This window comes from Ruditapes philippinarum, unplaced genomic scaffold (assembly GCF_026571515.1).
Source record: "Ruditapes philippinarum isolate M1 unplaced genomic scaffold, ASM2657151v2 ctg9935_1_1_1_1, whole genome shotgun sequence".
NCBI lineage: Eukaryota > Metazoa > Mollusca > Bivalvia > Venerida > Veneridae > Ruditapes > Ruditapes philippinarum.
The window spans coordinates 8,197-34,606 of NW_026854551.1; the positions used below are offsets into that span (position 1 = coordinate 8,197).

At 33.1% G+C, this 26,410-nt stretch overlaps 1 protein-coding gene and 1 long non-coding RNA gene across 4 annotated transcripts; one reads left to right on the forward strand and one right to left on the reverse strand.

The window, feature by feature from the left end:
* Positions 1-1,149: 1,149 nt before the first annotated feature.
* On the reverse strand, positions 1,150-9,886 carry LOC132740437 (uncharacterized). The gene is made up of 3 exons (XR_009627157.1): positions 9,801-9,886; positions 2,412-7,215; positions 1,150-1,740 (listed from the first exon to the last, which is right to left on the reverse strand). It is a non-coding gene; the product is annotated as an uncharacterized LOC132740437 (long non-coding RNA).
* Positions 9,887-22,461: 12,575 nt separating this feature from the next.
* LOC132740435 (uncharacterized) lies at positions 22,462-25,396 on the forward strand. Of its 3 annotated transcripts, none has more exons than XM_060728342.1 (3): positions 22,462-22,653; positions 24,354-24,487; positions 24,750-25,396. In XM_060728342.1, the coding sequence occupies exons 2-3, from the start codon at positions 24,385-24,387 to the stop codon at positions 25,184-25,186; spliced, it is 540 nt and encodes a 179-aa protein (XP_060584325.1). In that variant the 5' UTR covers positions 22,462-22,653; positions 24,354-24,384; the 3' UTR covers positions 25,187-25,396. The 3 variants fall into 3 exon arrangements, with proteins under 3 accessions (XP_060584325.1, XP_060584326.1, XP_060584327.1); XM_060728343.1 differs by lacking the exon at positions 22,462-22,653 and adding an exon at positions 22,774-23,055; XM_060728344.1 differs by lacking the exon at positions 22,462-22,653 and adding an exon at positions 23,088-23,362.
* The last annotated feature ends 1,014 nt before the right edge of the window (positions 25,397-26,410 follow it).

A 26,410-nucleotide genomic window follows, 5' to 3' on the forward strand; every position in this document is an offset into this window, starting at 1 on the left:
AATTGATTATACATTTTAAAAATATAATAATGTTTTGTTTTGCAGAAAGTATTTGTGTTTGTGACCAGTTTGGGAAAAGGCATAAACCACATTGCAACGTAAGGAAGCACGTGGTAGGACATCTTGGAGCAAATATTTTAGGTATATCTCAGTGAGGAGGAATACTCTAGAAAACACAAGAATAATAGTTCTTTGAAGTAAATGTCTTTTGTTCAGTTTTTGCGTTAATCTTGGGACAATGTGTAATAAAGAATCAATTCATCTGAAACTTCATTGGAGGATAGATTTCAATAAAGTTAAATACCGCAAACAAGAATGACAACTCTCCAGTTTTGGAGTTATTGCTTTTTGTATTCACTATTATTAGTTTGCAAGGACAATACCTCTAAAGCTATTTGAGATATAAACTTAAAACTGTAAATGGAACATGTTTAATAGTGAATATCAGAGCATAAGGACCAGGAGTGTTCACTTAATGCTTCTTTGTTGTTTTTCCTTTGTTTTTTTCATGGGAGTGTTATTTTTGTCATGATTTTTGTCTAGATTATAACTTTTCATTAATTTTTACGAGCGTCATAATTTTTACATGTATAAAAGGGTTACTTCCCTCCTTTTCGGTGGGGGATTTTACTGTATGTGATTCCTTCTTGTATGATAGTTATTATTTTAACGTCATTCAAATATCCTGAAATCATGTTTTTTTCTATGGTTGTATATCATAAATATAATGCTCAAATGAAGATTTATCAATATTGTTTGTTTTGTTCCAAAAAGCATTATTTGTAAAGATAATACCGAATTTACATTTCATTAAGGGAGGCAATTAGAATTATATTTTCTTTTAAGTGTAAGTTGCATTCTTCAATTAAGAAATGAATGCATACATTTATATTTTAATTATTACATATAATATGGACAAGCATTTGCAGTACGTATTTTACATATTCCTTAATGTTTGAAAATTCTTTTAGTAGCATAATTTTATATACATATATATGAAATTTCAATTGGTAACAACCTGAAATATGACTTACAAGATCTTTAATTACCAAGATATGGTAAACACTGTAATAAAGAAGTAACTGTGATCTTTATTTTCTTATTTATTCAATTTTGTTATTTTAGGTAAAAATACGTACACATGATAACTTTCTTACTTAAAATTGTCAAAGTTGTTAATAATTGTGATGCATGCTTTTTGTGCCATGGCATGGCAGTACATTGACTTTTTAACCAGTTCATGACAAAAATGATTTACATGTTGTTCTTTAATAAACTATTCAAATCAACCGACATATATTGACTTCTTTATGTTCATTAACGTACCATTTTGTTGTTTTAAAATCTAAATCACAAGTTTAAGAAACACGCAAATCATTGGGTTTTAAATTATTAACAAGATATTCAAGTCATCAATTATTGAATTAATGCAGGACTCTAATATGTGTACGAGTCCAACAGAATCTTAATCCAGTATGTCACTTAACAATGTATAATGACTTCTTTATAAAACACCACCATTTTTTAACATCTAAACAAAGTTTTATTCTTGGGATCCAAACTGTCCATTAAAAGTCTTATAGTCCTAGCTTTGTTGCTGGCAATAATTTTGAATCATCCCTTCGGATCCAACACAAGCCAAGTGCACCTTTTTGTAAAGTGATCCTGTCAGTTGAAACTTTGCCATGGCACCTTGTTCCTGCCAAACGACGCCATTCTTCAGAATCAAAGAAGTGATCTCTGTAAAAAAAGGAAAAGTTACTGTTGCCTTACAAAGAAGTTATTGACAAAATGGTGTTAAAAATGTGAGAACAATCCATAAAAGCTTAACACAACAATGTGCTTTCAAAATGTATATGTTTGGGTCCGAGTGGGAGCATCTCTGAAATCGAGTCCGAGTGGGAGCATTTTCCATTTTTATTAAAAAAAACTTTAAAAAAAATGACTTTTGAATAGAAGTATTTGAACAAAATCTAGAAAAATGTGTAAACATGACTCGGTTTATATTCCGGTACATTAAAAATGATTTTCAAGAAGGTTTTCAACTTTATTTCTTATATGTTTCGGGAAAAGTCCGAGTGGGAGTATTCAGAGAAAAACACTTATCCCGTTTTCAGGCCTAAACCAGGCAATGAATCTATAAACTTTTTTACAATTATCCAAAGTACTATAGCCATTATTTGATGCGCTACATGATTTTTTAATACTCTTACTAAATAACTTTTGGGGCTGAAATTTTACATCGAGATACTGAAAATATCGAGAAAAAAAATATCGAGATAAACAAATATTTCCAATAAAGATAAAGAAGGAAGAAAATAGAGACTTTCAAAATTTCATCGAGATAACGAAATATCGAGAAAAGCGATGTCGAGATAACGATAGTTGACTGTAATAAAATTGTATTTTACCTTTGAGTCGACGAAAAAATGGTCCAAGTGGGAGCATTCAGCAGGTGCCCGATGACGTAGTATCCTACCATTGAGAAATAAGATATAAGATCTCTGACGTGAAGTACGTGGCTAACTTTTTACAGCTGCCGCACGGCACTTGACACCTTCAGCTTTCCCTAATGTGCCGACTATTCATAGATAATTCCAAGCATTGGAGCAAATGGTTTTTAGCTTACCTCAAATAATCCCATACTTTAGAGAGAGTATTGCTCCACCAAAATTTCCGAACCTTTTGTTTTTACTCAACTCTTTTGTGATTCAAGTTATTATGCATATCATCCATTCAGAACTGCCTCAGCTATTATCTATAATAACCTCGGAAACAATACGGATTGAAAGTAGTTCTACCACGTGGTTTACAGATGTAAACAGAAACAAAGATAATGTAAAACGAATGTATATATTTGACATCTAATGTCTGTTCCGGTACTCTTTTGGTTGAAAAAATGTCTGACAACAATTTGTAATTTAAATATGCCCATTGATGTTCAATTTTAAACAAATCCAACTAAATGTCAACAGGTTAGTTTTTTGTACTTTCGGTTTCTACATCCATATTAGTAAATATATAAATATTGTATTGTTTGCTTTTTTACCTATGAATTCACTTATTTTAGGTGGACTTTAACTACATATATTGGAAATAAACTTGTCAACAACTCCCAGCATTAAATTACTATTTGTTAACATGTTTAGTTTCTTAGCGTAGGTTAGACCGGAATACCGCATCCTTTCTGTGTATTCTTACTATTGTGTTCGAGGTCCTTATCCGAAGACTGACGGAAAGGGCCGAGTAGTTGCGATTGGCATATCATCTTTTATAGCATTATAAATGTCTCTTTATGCACTTTCCATAAATGTTTCTGTATATGACGTTTTTCATGATCGATAACATTATCATGTCATCTTAAAAAAGAGCACAAAGTAAATTAATGAGATCGATATTTTCATAGTGAAGAGTAATAAATCTGCAAAAGGGGAGATCCCACGAAATAAAAGGAAACAATGAATTTTGAATCAGAGTTCTTATCATTACCAATATATTTACAATTGTCAGAATAAACAGGTGCTTTAAAATGCCATTATAATATGGAATTATCTGGGAAATAACTCGGAACAAAACCGTTTCGGAACGTCACATTTGATAAAATGTCAGCTCTTCAAATTAGAACAAGATATGTTTGTAAAACATGTATGCCCCCTATCGGCAGCCAATTAGTCATGTGATCAGGTTAGTATGCATGACTTCTGACCCAGTGAACAAACAATTAATAAGGGTTATCTAGTATCTACTGGTCATGACTAGTCACAAGGTAATAATTATTGTGACCCAATAGGTTGTGTGCAGCAATTTAAGTTATTACAAATCTTACCAAATAATATATGCATCAATTTTATGAATAATGTAGGCCTCATTAATGACAGCCAAGTTGTTATATTACATAAGACCTTCCAATGTGTATACCAAAAGCATTTTTAGTTTAATATAAAAATATCAACTAAGGCAACTTGAGTTGTTGAGTTATTGGTCAGAAACCGTCATTAAGTACAAGGTCAATATGACATTGACCCCTTGACCCCAAAATCAATAGGGGTCATCTAGTGGTCATGACCAATCATCAAAGTTTGAAGTTCCTAGGCCTAAGCGTTCTTTAGTTATTGATCGGAAACCATTTTTACCTACAAGGTCAATGTGACCTTGACCTTGGACCCCTTGACCCCAAAATCGTTAGGGGTCATCTGCTGGCAATTACCAATCATCATACCAAGTTTGAAGATTCTAGGCCTAAGCGTTCTTTAGTTATTGATCAGAAACCGTTTTTACTTACAAGGTCAATGTGACCTTGACCTTTGACCCCTTGACCCCAAAATCAATAGGGGTCATCTGCTGGTCATGACCAATCACCATACCAAGTTTGAAGTTCCTAGGCCTAAGCGTTCTTTAGTTATTGATCAGAAACCGTTTTTACTTACAAAGTCAATGTGACTTTGACCTTTGGCACCTTGACCCAAAACTCAAGAGGGGTCATCTGCTGGTCACGACCAATCATCATTCAAAGTTTGCAGTTAAGTTCCTAGGCCTAAGAGTTTTTAGTTAATTGATCGGAAACCGTTTTTACCTACAAGGTCAATGTGACCTTGACCTTTGACCCCTTGACCCAAAAACCAATAGGTCATCTGCTGGTCATGACCAATCACCATACCAAGTTTGAAGTTCCTAGGCCTAAGGGTTCTTTAGTTATTGATCGGAAACCGTTTTTACCTACAAGGTCAATGTGACCTTGACCTTTGACCCCTTAACCCCAAAATCAATAGGGGTCATCTGCTGGTCATGACCAATCACCATACCAAGTTTGAAGTTCCTAGGCCTAAGGGTTCTTTAGTTATTGATCGGAAACCGTTTTAACCCAAGAGGTCAATGTGACCTTGACCTTTGACCCCTTGACCCCAAAATCAATAGGGGTCATTTACTGATCATGACCAATCACCATACCAAGTTTGAAGTCCCTAGGCCTAAGCGTTCTTTAGTTATTGATCGGAAACAGTTTTTACCTACAAGGTCAATGTGACCTTGACCTTTGACCCCTTAACCCCAAAATTAATAGGGGTCATCTGCTGGTCATAACCAATCACCATACCAAGTTTGAAGTTCCTAGGCCTAAGGGTTCTTTAGTTATTGATCGGAAACCGTTTTTACCCAAGAGGTCAATGTGACCTTGACCTTTGACCCCTTGACCCCAAAATCAATAGGGGTCATCTACTGATCATGACCAATCAACATACCAAGTTTGAAGTTCCTAGGCCTTAAGGTTCTTAAGTTTTTTATCGGAAACCGTTTTTGCTTACAAGGTCAATTTGACCTTGACCTTTGACCCCTTGACCCCAAAATCAATAGGGGTCATCTACTTGTCATGACCAATCACCATACCAAGTTTGAAGTTCCTAGGCCTAAGAGTTCTTAAGTTATCACTCGGAAACCATTTGGTCTACGGACCAACGGACCGACGGACCGACAAGTGCAAAGCAATATACCCCCTCTTCTTCGAAGTGGGGGCATAATAAAATTGTAGTTATGTGTTAACATTACTGCAATACAATGGCCAATGACAGCACATTGTTCGGCGAAACTGATGTAAAGCTGTCCATCAAACAATACTCGATTCATTGTTGTATATTTCATTATTTTTATGTTAGAGTCTGCAATTATAAAACATTTATTTTCCATTTTTTATGTTTACAGCAATCTGATCTCTTTAACAGTTGGAAATGATTTCCTGTTTCCTTTGTTTCTTGAAAAACTTTTTATGGAAACAAAAAATCGTTGATAGCTTTCCAAATTTGTTGTGGGTTAGTAATTGAAGATATTATGTCTAGATTCAGAAAATTCATCAATGTAAACAAAAAATCTAAGAGCAAAGGATCTTTGAACATTTCAAACATAGCATCATGGATGAATGATGACTGAAATGCTTTTTCAGGGGCAAGCTTTGTAGTCATGTCGATATACATTCGCAAAAGCATTATCTCGAATTTGTCTCTAATTTCAGAAAATCGTCTAGCATCTGTAAAACAGTTTCCAACGGACAATATTTTTACTCTAAGTTTCTCTATCCTGATAATGAAAAAGCCACCCGTGTCCAATAGATTTGATATGATACATTTGAGCTTTGTAATATCACATGGTTTTCCTTTCCCAAGGAGAAGATTTCTCTCTTGCATCATATAGTTAGGAAGACATTTAGAATGTAAACAGTTTAGTAGAAAAGAAAGCGCTTGCAGCAGAAAGTCTATGAATCTTTCAGGAGAATAACACGTTCTTGTATCAATACGTTCTGACACCCAGAAAACAACATTCTTTATTATGTAGGAACTTAGAATATCACAATTTGGTTTAATCAAATACTTGTTAACCATTTTAAATAAAATGTAAACTTTTAATAGCGCCGGATGGAGATGAGAAACAAGAATACTTTCGGCAGTTGTAAAAGAAATTCTCCATTCGTAATTCTGATTTTCGCTGCAAGTAGCGCCAACTGGAACAACGTAAGCCTCTGTCTCAATAATGTCTTGACAAACAGACTGCGGCGGCCAATATCTGTCACGTTTGCTCCAAGATCTAATACTGACGATGATATATAAGGCAGTGCTGTCACAAAATCAGTATCACATGACATATTTATATGCGGCATCAAAGGTATTCTAACATGTAGAGTTGAAGGAACGGACGGTCCTTGTTGTTTCCGAAATTCTCTGTATGTGCCATCATACGCAATATTTGAACTTCTTGTGTTTATACATTTTTCAAATAAATTACGCATGCTTGTGCTTTCAAGAAACACTTGACCACTGCATAAGTCATATTCAGTGGTGAAATCAAACAAAAACTTTGCAATAATATTAGAATTCATTTTTAAAGGATTGAGTTTTGTATAACCCGGCGGAGAATCCTCTGTGATCGTTTGAATTATACAAAGTTTACTTTCTACCTGAGCATTGTCCAAACAAAGGAAATTGCGAAATACTAGAATGAAATCAATGTCACTTTCACAAAGTTTTGCAATCCCGTCTCCTATACTCCCGGCGATCATACTGTCGAAGTGAAGCCATGGAATCAAATTTTGTAACTTGTTACTAAATATTGAATACAAATGCTTTACTATCTCAGCTCTCGATTTTATCATTTCCTTAGAGTAACCAAGAAAATCCATAGCAGTGTGTGTGGCTACAGATAATTCTTTAACAGCCTGTGTTGACATGTTGTCTGTAAATAAAAAAAATGCATTTTAAATCTATTTCTTTATAATTATTCTGAAAGAAATATATTATAGTGTAACCCATTATGATTCGGTATGTACAAAAATCGTGAATAACTCGTTTCGCATTATTTGAAATTTGAATGTACAGGGATATAATTATAATAAGACTGTTTTGAAGACATCTAATCTCAAAAATGCCTGTCACTCTAAATTTCTAGTCGCATCATTGTTGCTAAACATATCAAATATAAAAACAGAATGAGATTTCTACAGCGATAAAATAATGTATATGTTTTCATAATTTCTACATACAGAGTTAAACAATACTATTATTTCTTATACATGTTAAATAATCGTCTTAAAGTTAATTTGCGACATTTTAATATTTACTTTACATGATAAGTTTCGTTTAAGGAAGAACATAATTTACCCCATTCATTCAATATCTCAAAGCTGCTGAAGCCACTAATTGAAATAGGTACAAACAATTCACCTTTTAAGTTATTTAAGATTTAAAACCTTTGCAATTTATATTCAACATGGTTTATGATTATACATTATAAAGAGCTTCATATTTGGTTTGTATTGAAATAATTAATAGTATACCTCATGAATCGTGCGATAAACATGTATATTGTAAATTGGTTTATTACCAGTCCTATTTGGCGCTTAATAATATACTAGTGTCAAATAATTATGAGATGTAACTTATGTCAATATCATTTCTTTCATTACATAACCATCTCGTATTTTCGTTCCGCGGGGCGCCGGTCGTAAACACGATAAACTCAACATTTGTCCAACTTTCGCTCCGCGGGGCAAAAGTCGTATTTTCGCCTGTCGGGCAGCGGAGGAAAGTATGAAAACACGAAAATTTTGTATTAGTGTCTTTGTCGTATTTTTGTGTTTTCGCCTGGCGCCCGCAATAGAAATACAAATTCTAGATGTTTAATGGTTCAACAAAGCTACTTCAGTCAAACTAACTGAAAACTGTATACAATTTCTTGTTTTTAACATCGTCCTTTCGACTTTTCACAACCATGGTTTCGTTGTTTCTTTATTTCCAGTTTTTTTAATAACCATATTTTCGACTTTCACGATTGTATGTTCGACTTAACGGGACGCTGTATAAAATTGAAATATTGTAAATACGACTAAAATTCTCAGGGGTGCAACCTGAATGCAATATCCAAGATATGTGAGTTTAGTGGGTTGTTTTTTTTTTTATCTAATTACCATAAAATGGCGAAGATATCAAAACTTCTTTATTGTAATCTATACTAGAGTTTGAAAAAGAATGTGTAATATATCTTTATATTTTAATAGGGATTAAAACAGCAAAGTATGCAAACAGGGATCAAACCCTCTTGGTATATTTTGAGTATTTGATAAATATTTTGTCTAATTTTACCTCCTTATATGATTTCATGATTAAGTATCACCCCCATTTAAGGCCAGGAAATATTTCTTATATCACCCGGGACACATAACACTGATATAAATATGTTGTGAGAAAAGATAAGTAGTACATGATTGTTAGGGTGATAGTGGATATTATCAACCAAATACCTTGTTTTAATTTTTCTCCTGAGGCCATAATGGGTATCTCCATTTATTTTAAACATAATAACTAAAGGTTAACAAATCTTGAATATTGTTTACATAATAATTGACATGGTTATTTCCCTTGTATGCGTCTCGTACTGGATTGTCATGCATTGTTGATATGACCGTCTTGTACTTTCGTTTTCGATATTGTCCAGCAATATTGACCTGGCACTTCATTAATTTCCGTAAAGGTCAGGTAATAAAACAGTGGTATCTAACGAATATATCGATATCATTGTTAACTTCACACGTCAATGAGTTGTGGTGTATTGGTATAGATGCTAGACTACTGACCTGAAGGTCTCTGGTTCGATACCTAACCAATACCTCGTTATGAAGACACGCATTTTTTATTTTATTTTGGAATTTACTTGCAAGAATTAATTTGAAATCGTTTTACTACAGCTGGTTTTTAGGATACCTTTTAAGTAGTGGTTATTTATACAGTTATATGTTTTATTTCATTACATTATCTTTAATTAATTAAAAGGAAAGCGCTGTCATAATACAAATTAAAATACTACACAGAGAGAATACACAACAAAAATCAAAACGTTTTGCACGAGTTAAGAGAGAAATGGCAATTTCAAAAGGAAAGAAATAAAAGTGGCTGAACCAGGATTCGAACCTACGACTTTACATCTATAATCTTAAAGTGAGAGACCTTTACCGACTGTGCTAAGAGGGATTTTTAATTTAGACCATTTAACAACCGGTTATATAAATTCATATCGATTTACAAGTTAGATCGTAATGTTTACGGAATTTATCGACTATGGGGTCAATGCAAGCGTGCCAGGTCAATGTTGTTGGACAATACAAGGCAATTCGCCACACACTAATTTTTGTATGTGTGTCTAAATTTATGATATTTATATCTGACATAACTTAATGAACTGTCAAGCTTTGGAATTTTAGTTGTATCAATAATGGCCGATTGATTTAATATAATCACAACGAAAATAATAATTTTAAAATATACCTCTTATACAATCTGTATTCCAAGTTGTTTCACGGCGTATAAAAGTAACGAACCGTTTTGTTTTGACAACAGCTATATAACAACGGTATTGATCACAAACGTCATGATCCACGTGAAAACATAACATTTTCTTCCGCATTTATTTCTGCTTGACTTAAGTTAAAAAAAATTAAAAACGAAACATAAAATACAAATACTGTCATCAAAAAAGCTCTTGATCACAACCTACCGAAGCGGCATGGTCAGGACTGGACTGCGTCGTATCATTTCGTACAATCATTATTTTCTTTCAAAATAAACATTTTTTTAATGAAATTTTAGTAAATGATGTAAAATTATATTTTGAAGCTGAAGGTTGACTCTGAAACGATTATATTGATTTGAATGGGAAAAAAACGACTGATAATGCAATATGAACTGCGTCGTATCCACAAAACTTCATAAAAAATGTGGCCCGCTTCGTGTTACAAACGCTAAAAGAAAACAAAACATGCCTTTTTCGTTCCGATTGTTTACATCTTGTAGGATAGGATACAGTTTTGATTGGTGTCGTTTGCAATTCTTATACGGACAAAAATTAGTTAATTCAATTTGTATGTCGAACAGATATGTGAAAACGAAACAGCAATTTCTCTTTATATTTCAGTCTTAATTAGACGTTCTAGACAGCTGGAAGACAGATTGTGTGACAAGTGATTGTGTCATTAAAATAACTTGCAGATTTTCTTTTTAAAGAAAGAAAAGACCACATTAACTTGATAACTTGACTAGAAAGAGCGAATGCGGTTTTCTAAACATCGTCTGTGCATTCTTTAATCCAAATTACATAATTATATACGGTAAGAATTTCCTAGAGTTCAATACATTTCTGCAAAAACGGCATTTACCCAAAGATAAGCCATGTATATATTTAACTTTATCAATTAAACTTCACATATTCATGATTTGTTTCTATTTCAACTTCAACATCAAAAAGTCATGATTTCAACTTCACAGATTCAATTTCATAATTTCTCGATTTTAATTTCACGAGTTCTGCGTTGTAAATTCATGATGTGGAAATCGCGGAGTCCTAAAACTTAAGCCGGAAATTCATAAAACAGAATTTGTAAAAAGAATTTTCTGATTCTATGATTTTGTAATTAACTATATAAAACATTTGTGGCTAGAAACTGTAGCAAACTAGTACTTTCTGTCAGTTTGCATTGTATTTGTTTTTTTGGGTTTTTTTTGTTGTTTTTTTTTATTATTATTATTTTTTTAAATGTTAAGATTATCATGACATTACATGAAAAAAAAGTTGATAACTCACCTCGTCCTTTTATTATCTTAAATCTCTATATTAACCTATAAGATTATTTGATATGACCTCATTTATGTGAAATTTACAATTAAAAATGCTTTTAATTTGAAAGTTACCACGATTTTTGCAATAAAATGAAATCAATACGCTCAATCAGTTTTATGAATAGGTTATAAGTAAAGCCGTCGTGGATCATATAATATCTAGTAACTTAATACCTTAACCCCATTTACGCTTATTTTAAGTGAAAATATTTTTTATCTCTTTTTTAAATACTTGAAGTAATGATTTCAATAATGTTTAGCGATAGATCATTAACCATAATTCATTATAAACAAGGTCACTGAATATTCTTAAATAAGTATCTAAAACGTTCTATTTTTTCTTGACTTTTTAGTTAAAAATATTTTTGTAAAAAGTGAGAAAGATGAATGAAATATAAAGTTTAACTCTATACTTACCAGGAAGAATCTTGGTTTTACTCTATGTGTACCAGAAAGATAATTTATTTAAGCCTATCCTAACCAGTGTTATGCTGGGTTTTAATCTATGCTAAGACAGGTCGGTAAATATATGTAGAAACTCATCAATGAAAGTGTACATGTTTGAATAAGTTTTCATATTTACAGATGAAATATGCAAGAAATATATTATAGAATTGTTTAAACTTTGATAAACGAATAAATTATTTAGGCATCAACTTATAAGGTTGAATTGCAACACTATTTTCAACTTATAGTGCTTTATTCCCTTTAAAACTATTAAAAATCTTGCATACTCTATCCAAAAGTTACTGAACTTTGTTAAAGTTTTTCAAGTAGTTTATATAAAATAATAACAATTTAAGTGGATACAAATATTGTTACTTACAATAAATTTGTGATTTTGATTAAATGATTATTTTACCCCAGCAACTTAAAAATACCTACTTTCTCAAAAAAAAAATCGAAAAAAAAAAAAAAAAACATGAAAAAATCAATAGCACATTTCTTATGTAGAGGGTGGTTTCTTGTAATTAAAACCAAAGTAAATCATTTGATTTGTTAATTGTATTATTATATGGAAAAATGTTCGGACAACTTTAAATATTACCATGAGTTTGTTAGTTTTCCCAATAATTTTCAGCCTGTGCCTGTTAAAAGACAATTTTACATTAAGTTGATACTAAATTTATATGTGTGAAATGTATTTGATCAAAAATACATTTAAAGAACAAATGTATCTGGTCAAGTAAAAGTGACTAAGTTGTAATTTTCATATTTTTACACTATCTTGGATTTCTCTGTTCGCCACCATTTATGCCAATTTATGCCGGCATTTTTGGACACTACGAATATATTGGAACATTTTGGTATATGACAACCCATGTTAAAAATGGGTCCAGGTTCAAGTTTCTGAATGGCTTGATTGTCATCCTACCAATACTGGGTTTTACTCTACGCTTAACAGAATGATACTGGGTTTTACTCTCTCTTTACTATGTAAGTTATTGGGTTTACTCTATGCTTACCAGTGAATTACTGGGGGTTTTCTGTATGCTAACCAGTGCGAGACTTTGTTTAACTCGTTTACCAGAGAGATAATTGGTTTTAGTAAATACTTAACAGTGAGATACTGGGTTTTATTCTATTACTACAAGTGAGATACTTGGTTTTACTCCATGATTTCAAGTGAGATACCGGTACTTGGTTTAACTGTATACTTACCAGTGAGATACTTGGTTTTACTGTATACTTACCAGTGAGATACTTGGTTTTACTGTATACTTACCAGTGAGATACTTGGTTTTACTGTATACTTACCAGTAAGATACTTGGTTTTACTGTATACTTACCAGTAAGATACTTGGTTTTACTGAATACTTACCAGTGAGATACTTGGTTTTACTGATTACTTACAAGTGAGATACTTTGTTTTACTGTATACTTACCAGTGAGATTCTTGGTTTTACTGTATACTTAACTGTGAGATACTTGGTTTTACTATATGTTTACCAGTGACAAACTTGGTTTACTGTATACTTACCAGTGAGATACTTGGTTTTACTTTATGCTTACCAGTAAGATACTTGGTTTTACTCTATGCTTGCCAGTGAATTACTGGGGTTTTTCTGTATGCTAACCAGTGCGAGACTTTGTTTAACTCGTTTACCAGAGAGATAATTGGTTTTAGTAAATACTTAACAGTGAGATACTGGGTTTTATTCTATTACTACAAGTGAGATACTTGGTTTTACTCTATGATTTCAAGTGAGATACCGGTACTTGGTTTAACTGTATGCTTACCAGTGAGATACTTGGTTTTACTGTATGCTTACCAGTAAGATACTTGGTTTAACTTTATGCTTACCAGTGAGATACTTGGTTATGCTTACCAGTGAGATACTTGGTTTTACTGTATGCTTACCAGTGAGAAAATTGGTTTTACTGTATACTTACCGGTGAGATACTTGGTTTTACTGTATACTTACAAGTGAGAAACTTGGTTTTACTTTATGCTTACCAGTGAGATACTTGGTTTTACTTCATGTTTACCAGTAGGATACTTGGTTTTACTGTATACTTACCAGTGACATACTTGGTTTTACTGTATGTTTACCAGTGAGATACTTGGTTTTACTGTATACTTACCAGTGAGATACTTGGTTTTACTGTATGCTTACCAGTAAGATACTTGGTTTTACTGTATACTTACCAGTGAGATACTTGGTTTTACTGTATACTTACCAGTGAGATACTTGGTTTTACTGTATGTTTACCAGTGAGATACTTGGTTTTACTTTATGTTTACCAGTAAGAAACTTGGTTTTACTGTATGCTTACCAGTGAGAAAACTTGGTTTTACTGTATACTTACCAGTGAGATACTTGGTTTTACTTTATGCTTACCAGTAAGATACTTGATTTTACTGTATACTTACCAGTGAGATACTTGGTTTTACTGTATATTTACCTAGTGAGATACTTGGTTTTACTTTATGCTTACCGGTAAGATACTTGGTTTTACTGTATACTTACCAGTGAGATACTTGGTTTTACTGTATACTTACCAGTGAGATACTTGGTTTTACTGTATACTTACCAGTAAGATACTTGGTTTTACTGTATGGTTACCAGTGAGATACTTGGTTTTACTGTATGCTTACAAGTGAGATACTTGGTTTTACTGTATACTTACCAGTAAGAAACTTGGTTTTACTGTATACTTACATGTGAGATACTTGGTTTTACTGTATACTTACCAGTGAGATACTTGGTTTTACTGTATGTTTACCAGTGAGATACTTGGTTTTACTGTATGCTTACCAGTAAGAAACTTGGTTTTACTGTATGCTTACCAGTGAGATACTTGGTTTTACTGTATACTTACCAGTGAGATACTTGGTTTAACTGTATACGTACCAGTGAGATACTTGGTTTTACTGTATGTTTACCAGTGAGATACTTGGTTTTACTGTATACTTACCAGTGAGATACTTGGTTTTACTGTATGCTTACCAGTGAGATACTTGGTTTTACTGTATGCTTACCAGTAAGAAACTTGGTTTTACTGTATGCTTACCAGTGAGATACTTGGTTTTACTGTATGCTTACCAGTGAGATACTTGGTTTTACTGTATGTTTACCAGTGAGATACTTGGTTTTACTGTATATTTACCAGTGAAATACTTGGTTTTACTGTATACTTACCAGTGAGATACTTGGTTTTACTGTATACTTACCAGTGAAATACTTGGTTTTACTGTATACTTACCAGTGAGATACTTGGTTTTACTGTATACTTACCAGTGAAATACTTGGTTTTACTGTATACTTACCAGTGAGATACTTGGTTTTACTGTATACTTACCAGTGCGATACTTGGTTTTACTGTATGCTTACGAGTGAGATACTTGGTTTTACTGTATGCTTACCAGTGAGATACTTGGTTTTACTGTATGCTTACGAGTGAGATACTTGGTTTTACTGTATGCTTACCAGTGAGATACTTGATTTAACTGTATACTTACCAGTGAGATACTTGGTTCTACTGTAAACTTACCAGTGAGATACTTGTTTTACTGTATACTTACCAGTGAGATACTTGGTTTTACTATATGTTTACCAGTGAGATACTTGGTTTTACTGTATACTTACCAGTGAGATACTTGGTTTTACTGTATACTTACCAGTGAGGTACTTTGGTTTACTGTATGCTTACCAGTGAGATACTTGGTTTTACTATATACTTACCAGTGAGATACTTGGTTTTACTGTATGCTCAACCATGAGATACTTGGTTCTACTGTATGTTTACCAGTAAGATACTTGGTTTTACTGTATACTTACCAGTGAGATACTTGGTTTTACTGTATACTTACCAGTGAGATACTTGGTTTTACTGTATACTTACCAGTGAGATACTTGGTTTTACTGTATGCTTACCAGTGAGATACTTGGTTTTACTGTATGCTTACCAGTGAGATACTTGGTTTTACTGTATGTTTACCAGTGAGATACTTGGTTTTACTGTATGCTTACCAGTAAGATACTTGGTTTTACTGTATGTTTACCAGTAAGATACTTGGTTCTACTGTATGTTTACCAGTAAGATACTTGGTTTTACTGTATACTTACCAGTGAGATACTTGGTTTTACTGTATACTTACCAGTGAGATACTTGGTTTTACTGTATGCTTACCAGTGAGATACTTGGTTTTACTGTATGCTTACCAGTGAGATACTTGGTTTTACTGTATGTTTACCAGTGAGAAACTTGGTTTTACTGTATACTTACCAGTGAGATACTTGGTTTAACTGTATACTTACCAGTGAGATACTTGGTTTTACTGTATGTTTACCAGTGAGATACTTGGTTTTACTGTATACTTACCAGTGAGATACTTGGTTTTACTGTATACTTACCAGTGAGATACTTGGTTTTACTGTATGCTTACCAGTGAGATACTTGGTTTTACTATTTACTTACCAGTGAGATACTTGGTTTTACTGTATGCTTACCAGTGAGATACTTGGGTTTACTGTATGCTTACCAGTAAGATACTTGGTTTACTCTATACTTCCCATTGAATAACTGGGTTTTATTCTATGCTTTCGGGTGAGAAACTCGGTTTTACTTTATGCTTTCAAGTGAGATATTGGGTTTAACTCTCTGCTTACCTGCAAAATACTTGTTTTACAATATGACTATCAATGAATTACTGAGTTTAACTCTGTGCTAACCAGTGCGAAAATTTATTATTTTCTATGCTTACCAGTTGGATACAGGTTTTAACTCTATGTTTACCAGTGAGTTTCTGGTTTTTCTCTACTCTTACCAGTAAGATACTGGTTATAACTCTATGCTTACTAGTTAGATACCGGGTTTAACATTACGCTTACCAGAGAGATACTCACGGTGTCAAGGGTATACGCATCATTTTTCCGCGTACCGTCGATAATTTATCATCCTGCGTGCAGCACCGTATCATTTTAGACAAAACAAACACTGAAACACAACATGCATGATGGAAAACGACCTGAAAATCACACTTTTGAAGCAAGTGTTTTCATAAAAGTGTGTCTACGGAATATTATGATCATTGAAGCTTATGTCTTCATCTTGTTTTTATCAAAGACTTGTACGATTTCTTTGTTTTAATGAAAACAGCTAGAGCTGGCTTGGGTAAAATGATCATTTGGAAAACTTTTAAAAGGAGAAAATTATGTTGTCAATCAAAATATTTATTTGATATAACTGTAAGCATCAAAGATATGTATACAAAAAATATTGCACACAAATTTAAGCTGTTTAATTTCTTAAAAAAGTCATAAAAGCGTGACAACTGACCGAGTTCTTGGTACCGTATCATGGGTCCGCACCTAAAATTTGGGCACCGTATACATTAGCGCTAGACTTGCATGGCATTATGAAACCTAATGCTGAATAATCTTATTTGTATTTATTTATTGTTGTCAATCTGGGCGAAGCATGTAGATGTATATAAATTATTTACAAACCGGAGGAAAATGCATAAAGACTTGTCAGTTCTAGAAGCAACCTGGTTCTTTGTGTGTCCGGCGTAAACACATGGGACCACGGTCACATTCGAAAGAATCTGAGTCTTTACTTTATTATTAAGATCGGTTCGATTAGGACAGCCTGAGTGCATATTGCTGACTTTATTATGCATGTAAAGAAGCAAGTTTATAGTGAAAATGTTATGCATATTTAACACAAATACGCATATACATGTACAATTGTTACCATTTTATACATACTCTTTGAGATAGTGCTTACGGAGAGAGTTTCTAAAAAAATTCATCCGTGCAATTTAATATTTGTCAATTATCATGTAAATGAAATGTTTATGAATAAAATATTGTTATAACTAAAGAATTTTAGTAAATACATCGGAAGAGTAAGGAATCGAAGCAGAGACTTCTATGTGGCAAAGGTAATAACTTGTAGCAAAGGTAAGTACTTTTGGCAAAGGTAATTACTTGTGGCAGATGTAATTTCTTCTAGCAAAGGACTGAAACGGCGGACTTGGAATTCTGGCATCGCTTGTCGAGGCGCCATGTTTCCTTGAGCAAGAATCTTAAATTGTCATCAATTAACAGAATGTCAAATTTACTAAAATCGATTATGTCAGTCAAACATTGAAATCGTCTCTTAACTTATTTTGCGTCAATGTTATATAGATTACGTTTTGGACCCCAAATTCAGTAGTTTCCTTATTCACATGCTTACCTTAACGGAATGTTCAGCCGTGTATGTGACGTTAATGTTGTTTTTTTTATAGAATGTCAGACGATGTAAAAAAACTAAGTATTGTACCATCTTCCAACGAACAACTTGCTAAAATCAACAGTTACTTTGGTCCTGGAAATGGCCATCCAATTTCTTGATAAACTGGATATTCTCATGAGGTGCGCACTACTGTCCATCGGTTTCTATAGTGTCCAGTTTTAGGCAGTTTAATATCGCCTGTTAAGATTGACTAAATCTCTTGTTTAAAGTTCAACTATTCGACAAATTCAATGTTGAATGGCGCGAAAAGTATTTTGCGAGAATGTAAAATCTTGCTACTTTATCTATAAAAATACAGAAAGGCGGACAAAACTTCAAGAAAAAATCGAGCATGTCAATAGCAGTCCTTTAATTGTCCCAGGAAGGACACCGTATATTTCAACTGCACTTAATCCATGTGGAAAGTAACGGTTATTTAAAAGTGTCTTCTTACTATTGTGGCTGATTTGGAACACCTTTGTGCGTCGTGTTGGCGCTAGCGAAACGGTGCGTTGTAGTGCGGCGTATTGTCGCGATGTCTACGGAATGCCGTTAGGGCCATCGCCAATGAATGTGTTGATCTAAAACACGATAGTCGATAGTACGATGGTGAAAACGCGAAATCACGAAACTACGATGGTGAAAACGCGAAAGCACGATGATGAAAACGCGATAGTACGATAATGAAATCGCGACAGTACGATACCACGATGATGAAAACGCGATAAACTATTTCGCGTTTTCATCATCGTACTGTCGAGTATCGCGTTTCAGATCAAACCATTCATAGGCGATGGCCCTAACGGCATTCCGGAATGCCGTTAGGGCCATCGCCTATGAATGTGTTAATCTGAAACGCGATAGTCGAAAGTACGATGGTGAAAACACGAAATCACGAAACTACGATGGTGAAAACGCGATAGTACGATGATGAAAACGCGATAGTACGATGATGAAATAACGACAGTACGATGGTGAAAACGCGATAGTACGATGATTAAAACACGACAGTACGATGATGAAAACGCGATAGTACGATGGTGAAAACGCGATAGTACGATGGTGAAAACGCGATAGTACGATGATGAAAACACGACAGTACGATGATGAAAACGCGAAATCACGAAACTACGATGGTGAAAACGCGACAGTACGATGGTGAAAACACGATAGTTTATCGCGCTTTCATCATCGTAGTATCGCACTGTCGCGTTTTCATAATCGTACTTTCGCGTTTTCATCATCGTGCTTTCGCATTTTCACCATCGTAGTTTCGTGATTTCGCGTTTTCACCATCGTCCTATCGACTATCGCGTTTCAGATCAACACATTCATAGGCAATGGCCCTAACGGCATTCCGTAGATGTCATATTGTCGCTCGGTTCAAATCGAAGAATTGGCTTAATATAAGCCAAGGGACAGGGCGACATCGCGTTGTCCTACTTTCGTCTTGTCGTCCTGGCGCTAACGACAACACGACAAAGCGCCAAACGACGCGCTGTCGTCTTGTGGTCCTGTTTCTAGCGCGGCACGCCAAACTGCGTTGTCGTGCGGCGCGATGTCGCTCTGTCGCTGGCTTATAAGCCAATCCTATAATTTGAACCGAGCGACAATGTGACATCGCGACAACACGCCGCACGACAACGCGCCGTTTTGGGTGCCGCGCTAGAGACAGGACAACAAGACAACAGCGCGACAACGCTCCGTTTGGTATTGTCGCTAGCGACAAGACGAAAAGGCGAAAACGATATATGTTGCGTCGTCACTATCGACAACGAAACGCGCAATGTACCAAATCAGCCACCATACATAGTTGCCACCTTAACATGCGTACGTTATGTGCCAAGTCAATTAGTTAAGTAACTAAAATTCAAATGTAAAAAAGAAATACCATTTTAGAAATATGAGCTTTGACTTGCTTGTGTGATGTATTAACAAATTTGAGAGTAAAATTTCGATTACTGAAATCTGCTAATATTATGCAATTCCCTAGTCCAAAGAAAAGTTCAACCTCACAAAAGACATAAAATGCAACTGCTACGAAAACATACATTTTTAACAAGAAATTATCTTTAAAAACAACTGTAGAGGTCCAGATTGCTTCCAGGCCCAGGTAATCCACTGCCCCGCTTACCCTAACCGATAGCCAACATCTACCTCTTCTTGTCAATCCTACAATAAAAATTAGCAATACCCAACCCCTCCCCCCAGAAAAAAAGTATTACCGCGCAAAAAGAAGCGGTGCCATGGTTCTGCATGATGCGGTACCATGTTTATCAAAGTTTTCTTGATTTCACAACATTATTTTGCATTATTTGTATAAAATTGGTATGTTATCAGCTCGGGTCAATTCTTTTGCTATCATTTGAATTATTATACTTCTTCCGACAGCTTTACTTTCGGAAAAGGATAAAAAAATGTTTGCTTCAAGATCACAAATGTTTCACATGTATAAAAGTGTTTTCATTAGTTTCGGGTTATAACAGACAAATATTGTTACAAAATGTTTTGCACACATAGATGAATGATTCAAAACTTCCGTGATGTATGCAAACTCTCTAAATAAAATCAAATTTAGTAAGAAATTTTCGCATTTTTGAATTGGCCTCTTGCACTTTTCAGAAGATTACGTAAGAATGATACGGTGTTGCGCATAGGATGATAAATTATCGGCGGTACGCGGAAAAATGATGCGTATACCCTTGACACCATGATACTGGGTTTCCATGCTATTCATTGAGATTCTGGGCTCAGTGAGATTCGGGTTTTTACTCTATTCTTACCAGAGAGATACTTGGTTTATTCAGTGGGATACTGGATTGTAGCCGTGTGATGAATTTTTATCATTCACAGTATAATCACTCAAGGTAATTAACATAATTTAAAAAAAAACAACAGAAAAAAAACAAAGTAACAAAAACATTTTTTCTTAAGAAAACATAAAAGTCGAAAGCTAAAGAAAGCGTGTTTTTTATTGAACTGAATATATATATTGTTTAATATGAATTTGAATTCTTACAATATACTTATTTTACATTTCTACATTTCATAATAAATAAGATTAGCTTCATTTTAGTTTATTGAGTCAAAACATAATCACTTATCAGTTCTCTAATTGAAAAGAAAACCTGCACCTTTCAGTTATTCCATGAAAGCCCTTGTTTTGTTTTTGGTATTTGATGAATTATATAACAATTTCAGAATTACTTGATTTCACAACTTTAATGTAACGTATAAATAAAAGAAGTGTCCTTGTGACATCCAATATGTATATTATTTCTCCTATTCGTGGACAGAGTATCCAAAATATGCTAGACTCTCTTAAATTTCAAGATATGTATGTAAAAATTGATATACTGTTTAAAATTACAATATAGACTTGTTTCTTTTTTTCAAAACATTCATTCTTCAAATTTTCATAAATTGATCTTTAAATATGTATATGTAAGAAATAAGTTTGTGTTTTCTGCCTATGGTCTTCCAAAATGTAATTTATGTATATAAAGATTCCATGTAGAATTATTGTCCAATACCCAAGTTTATTTATTCATGTCAGCATAACATAATGTGCATATAATATTTGCAGTTTTGTGAAAATGCGTGATTTCTGGCGAAAAATATTAACACGCAATGATAGATTTTAAACAACTATTTTTCTCCCTTTTTTATTTTGTTTTTGTTTGTTGTGTTTTTTTTAAATAAAATATGACTCCATATTCATAGTTATAATAAGTGCTACAAAATATTTTGACATGCATGTACATGGCATTGTGTACTTAAGCACCACACATATTTCTTGTTTTTACCTTCTGCTGTACAATTACGAAATCTACATCTATTGTCAATATTTCTGTAAAACAATTTTCATCAAATTGTCTTAGCAAAACACTTGTTGTATCTCAAAGTGAACATAACAAAACGAGACGTTGAGTTGTTTCAATGTCGCAACAGAAGGAATATGGGGAGATAAATAAAACTTTATACATGTATTCATATCTATTGTTAATACATTGGTGACAAAATCGAAATGTTTCCTGTACTGAGATACCACATTGCCAATCTGTAATAAGAGAATGATTGATTGTTATGTATATAATAAAAGATCACACTACACATGTGTAAATTTTTACTGAAATTAAGTAAACTAGAGTATGATTTCAAGGTTTCGTTGATAATGCTGACTTTAATTTAGTCCTTGCCACGAAAATAGATGATTCAAGTTAACATGAAAATTATATGTAGCTTTCTCATACATACATTTATATATATATATGAATATTATAATACCGATAATGCTACGTAGGCCTGTCAGATAATACACGCGGAACCTAACCAAGAGGAGTGAATGGTGCAGATATAAAAGAAAAAAGAAACAAATAAACGTACAAAAAAGCTATCACAGTTTTGATTATACATGCCACTTTACGAGGGCTATAGACATTGCATTGGAGACAATAAAATCCCTCAATAAAAAAAGGTTTATATCCAACCACAATTATTTGCGATATCGCTCTTTAAATTCTGCCTTCTTACCGGGCATGCAGTATTGCACACAACGCGACCTTGAACAATTTCTGCTCAAGTGTACTACATTCAGTACACTTTTTGCTTGCCAATAACGGAAGTTGTTTAAAAAAAACTTAGACGAAGCATTCGCGTCTGCTTATTCGTGGGTATATATAGTCCAGATTTCTTTAAATGTATAGAATGGAACTGTTTTTTTTTTAACATAAATGCTTTATTAATTGTAATGGAAAAAGGACACTGAACTGATGTTTTGGTAAGTATACGTTTATCAGAAATAATATTCATTTTAAGATAAACAATAATTGTGTTTGAATATTGTAACAACCAATGAAATGAAGTCAAAGGTCGAGTAAAGCATGACACTTAATCTAAAGCGTAAATCGTTTGTATCTTATATCGCAAAAGTGAAAATTTTATCTTTTAACACAATCAATAGTTTCACGTTGTTTAAAAATGATTGCATTACATCATAAAACATCGTTTCTACCATTTCTCAAAACAAAGAAAGTGAAAGTTGCGAACCTATTTCTAAAAGCAAAAGTAGGATGATTTGCTTTCGATTTCAAAGTAGCAGTTTTTAACAGCAAAATGAGAATAACATATGTTGATCTGGTTGGACCTTAACATTAGTTGTAACATTGTAAGACACTTCGAAGTAGGTTAAAATTGTTTGCTATTCGGATCTGAAGTATTTTATGCGTGCGTGATATAATAACATCTGACACAATACGCATTTGAACGCAATTTGATAAAAATATGTATTTCTTATAAAATATTAGCACATGTGGAACAAGGGATTTAGTTGATATGGTGGATTTTTGAATTATTTGCTACAGTATCTCAATTTCAGAGCAACATTTTTTTTTTTCAATTATTCTATAAGATAAATCTGATCTTTATCACAGTATAATATTAATAATTGTTGATTAAAATGAAGATGAATATTGATGGAAAATATCAATGTATGTATATTACACGTTTTTTATACATGTGTATTTTTACATGATTGCTGTATTTTATTGATAAAAAAAGAAGAAAAAATCAATGAAGGCAATTGAGCCGTGTCATGACAAAACCAACTCAGCATGGATCCAGACCAGCATGCGCATGCGCGCAGTCTGATCAGGATCTATGCTGTCGCTATCAGTTTCTGTACTTGTAATAGGGCTTGTAAGCGAACAGAATGGATCCTGATCAGATTGCGCAGATGCGCAGGCTGGTCTGGATCCATGCTGTCGCAAACGCATTACATTGGTTTTGTCATGGCGCGGCTCAATTGATTATGTTAGCAAATGATTACACCTTATGTGATAAGGTTCTCATTATGCAAAATATTATAATGTACATGTTTTGATGAAATATTTTGATTATTTATGATCAAGTACTAACGGGAATCCGGCCGGATATAATCGTTCACTCAACACTTTATAATTACACGTGCGACACTGGGGGTAATTGTTATCTAAGTTTGTGCAGTTGTCTGATAAAATAAAAGCATTTTCATCTCAAGATGCACTTGTACACATACACTGGAACTCTATTTTTACGATTATTAGACGACTACAACAATGATAATGTACAATTTGTTTTGTACCTTTAGTAAAGTATTCTATTATATTTTTTCGAGTTTAACATTTCTTAGTGAAATATGATAAAGATTGTCGTTCCACCATTTAAAAATAGTTCCTTTTGTAAAGGACTCCATAATGATACAGGTAAATCAATAGTAAGATATGATGTTTCCACATTTATATGTAAGATACTTGTTTTATAAACATGATGATTTAAAAAGTCAAATAGCATCAAACAACTGCGCCTCTGCTTCCACGAAATAGGGGCAACATTTGATAATACTATTAGTGTGAGGTTATTCCTGAAATAATGTCTACGAACATGGTTGACAGTATAAGATTAATAGTCTTAAATCTCAGCTCTATTTCTGTTCCATTCTAGTATAAACCGGTTTGAGTGAGCAGAACAAGTCATGTGGGAATCAATGCCTGAAGGAAAGAGACACGCTGATGATGTTGTTACAGATAACACCAATAAAAGACTACGATTAGAAAATGCTGATACCGAATTAGCAGGTAACTAAACGCACAGAACGTGAAGGAGAAAAACAACCACTATTACAATACGATATAATAATTTATGTTAAAGTGAGTTGCATTAAAAACTCAGATAGTTAGATGTTTTCCATTACTGATCTCAAGAATAATAATATACCTTTAAAAGAAAAAAAAGTTTCCTTTTAATAATTTAAACTTTCTCAGATAATATTATCTTCAATTTTATCAGCTTTCCACATACTCGACTTCTTTGATATAATCTCTTTATATCTATCTAAAGGTGAACATCAGAATAAAGGATCTACATCTATTCGGCCCAGAGACCTCAAAATTGGAAGCTGCATATACAGTTTAAGTACCAAATCATATGGAACAATTGGACCTATTTTAAAAATTAAAGAAACTGGGGAATTATGTTTCCTTACAGTAAGACACATTTTTGGTCCATTTAAATCTCCTGAAAAGTTCATAGGTACAAAAGTGTACCTTAAAACGTCTGTATCTGATGAAAAGGATGTGAAGCATTGTGGTGAAGTGATTGCAGCAGAGTATGATGAAAGTCTAGATGTCACTCTTGTAAAGATATCTGACGAGTGTTTACCGTCTAAAATACAGTTGATACAAGTAGTCGACGAACATTTAACAAAATGCGGTACGCTTATTTTTTATTTTGTGCATAATTACTACCATATACAATTACTACTTGTTTACAGTTAAAAATATTCTTGTTTTTCTGACCCAGTTGTTAAAATCATGAAGTCAGATCTTAATATGCATTTGGCAAATATAATGTAAAGGCGTCAGTTATTGATATCCATGCAGAAATTATTGCTAATCCTTTGTTTATGAAATTATTGATTTTCGTTATCTTAAAAAACTCTTTTTCAAAGCGTATATCTAAGATATATAAATAAAATTTGTTTATAATCTTATTGTGTACATTTGACAGTTGTACCATTCATATACTTTGTAATTATATCTAAGTATACAGCAAATTTAAATACAAACCTTTGTAATACTTTAAAAGGCGATGGAGTTAGATTTTAGAGTTTAATGTTCAATTGCCAACTCACTGTAAAATTTAGAAACTAACAGTTATCTTTCTCTTTAAAACAGAAACTTTTTTCTGATAAGAATCTGTTTTATGCTTTTGTTTTATCTTAACAAATCTACTTGTATTCCAAATTCGACTCTGTTACATTAGTAACTTATACTTTGGAATAAGCTTACTCATTCGCCAGTCATGTTCACTATAAATGGCTGTAACTTGGTAATTAAAGATCCTTTAACACATTGTTTTATGGTTTTATATAAACAATATGATTCTCAAATTAAGATTTATCAATATTGTAAGTTCCAAAAAGCATTAATTATAAAGATGTTACGGAATTTAATTTTTTCATGTAAGTAAAGAGAGGTAATTAGAAATTTGTTTTCTATAAATTCTAAGTCAAATGTTTCAATGAGTACATTTATATATCTGTACAAATATTTGCAGTACATATTTTACATATTCTTCGATGTTTGAACATTGTATAAGTATAATTATATACATATGTAATTTCACGTAAGGGTGGTATACAACCACAATTACAAAACATACAGGATCTTTAATCAATTGATAATTTTCATACTTCCATAAAACAACCTTTTGGACAAGACCTTCTGTAAGGTTGAACTGACAATTACATTGACCTTAAGATGATCTTGATCGTCAAGGTAAAAGAATTCAATTTTGGTAAATTTGTCATATAATTTTGTTAGTATTGTACGTGTCCATACGTGGACAAAACAACACTTATGACGAAACAGACATTTTAAATATTTTAGACCTATTTGACCTTTAAATGACCTTGACCGTTTTGATTATAATTTCCTCACGTTGTCATTTATTCATGGAAATGATCAAACTTAGACAAAACAACAAGTGTTGCTGGACAG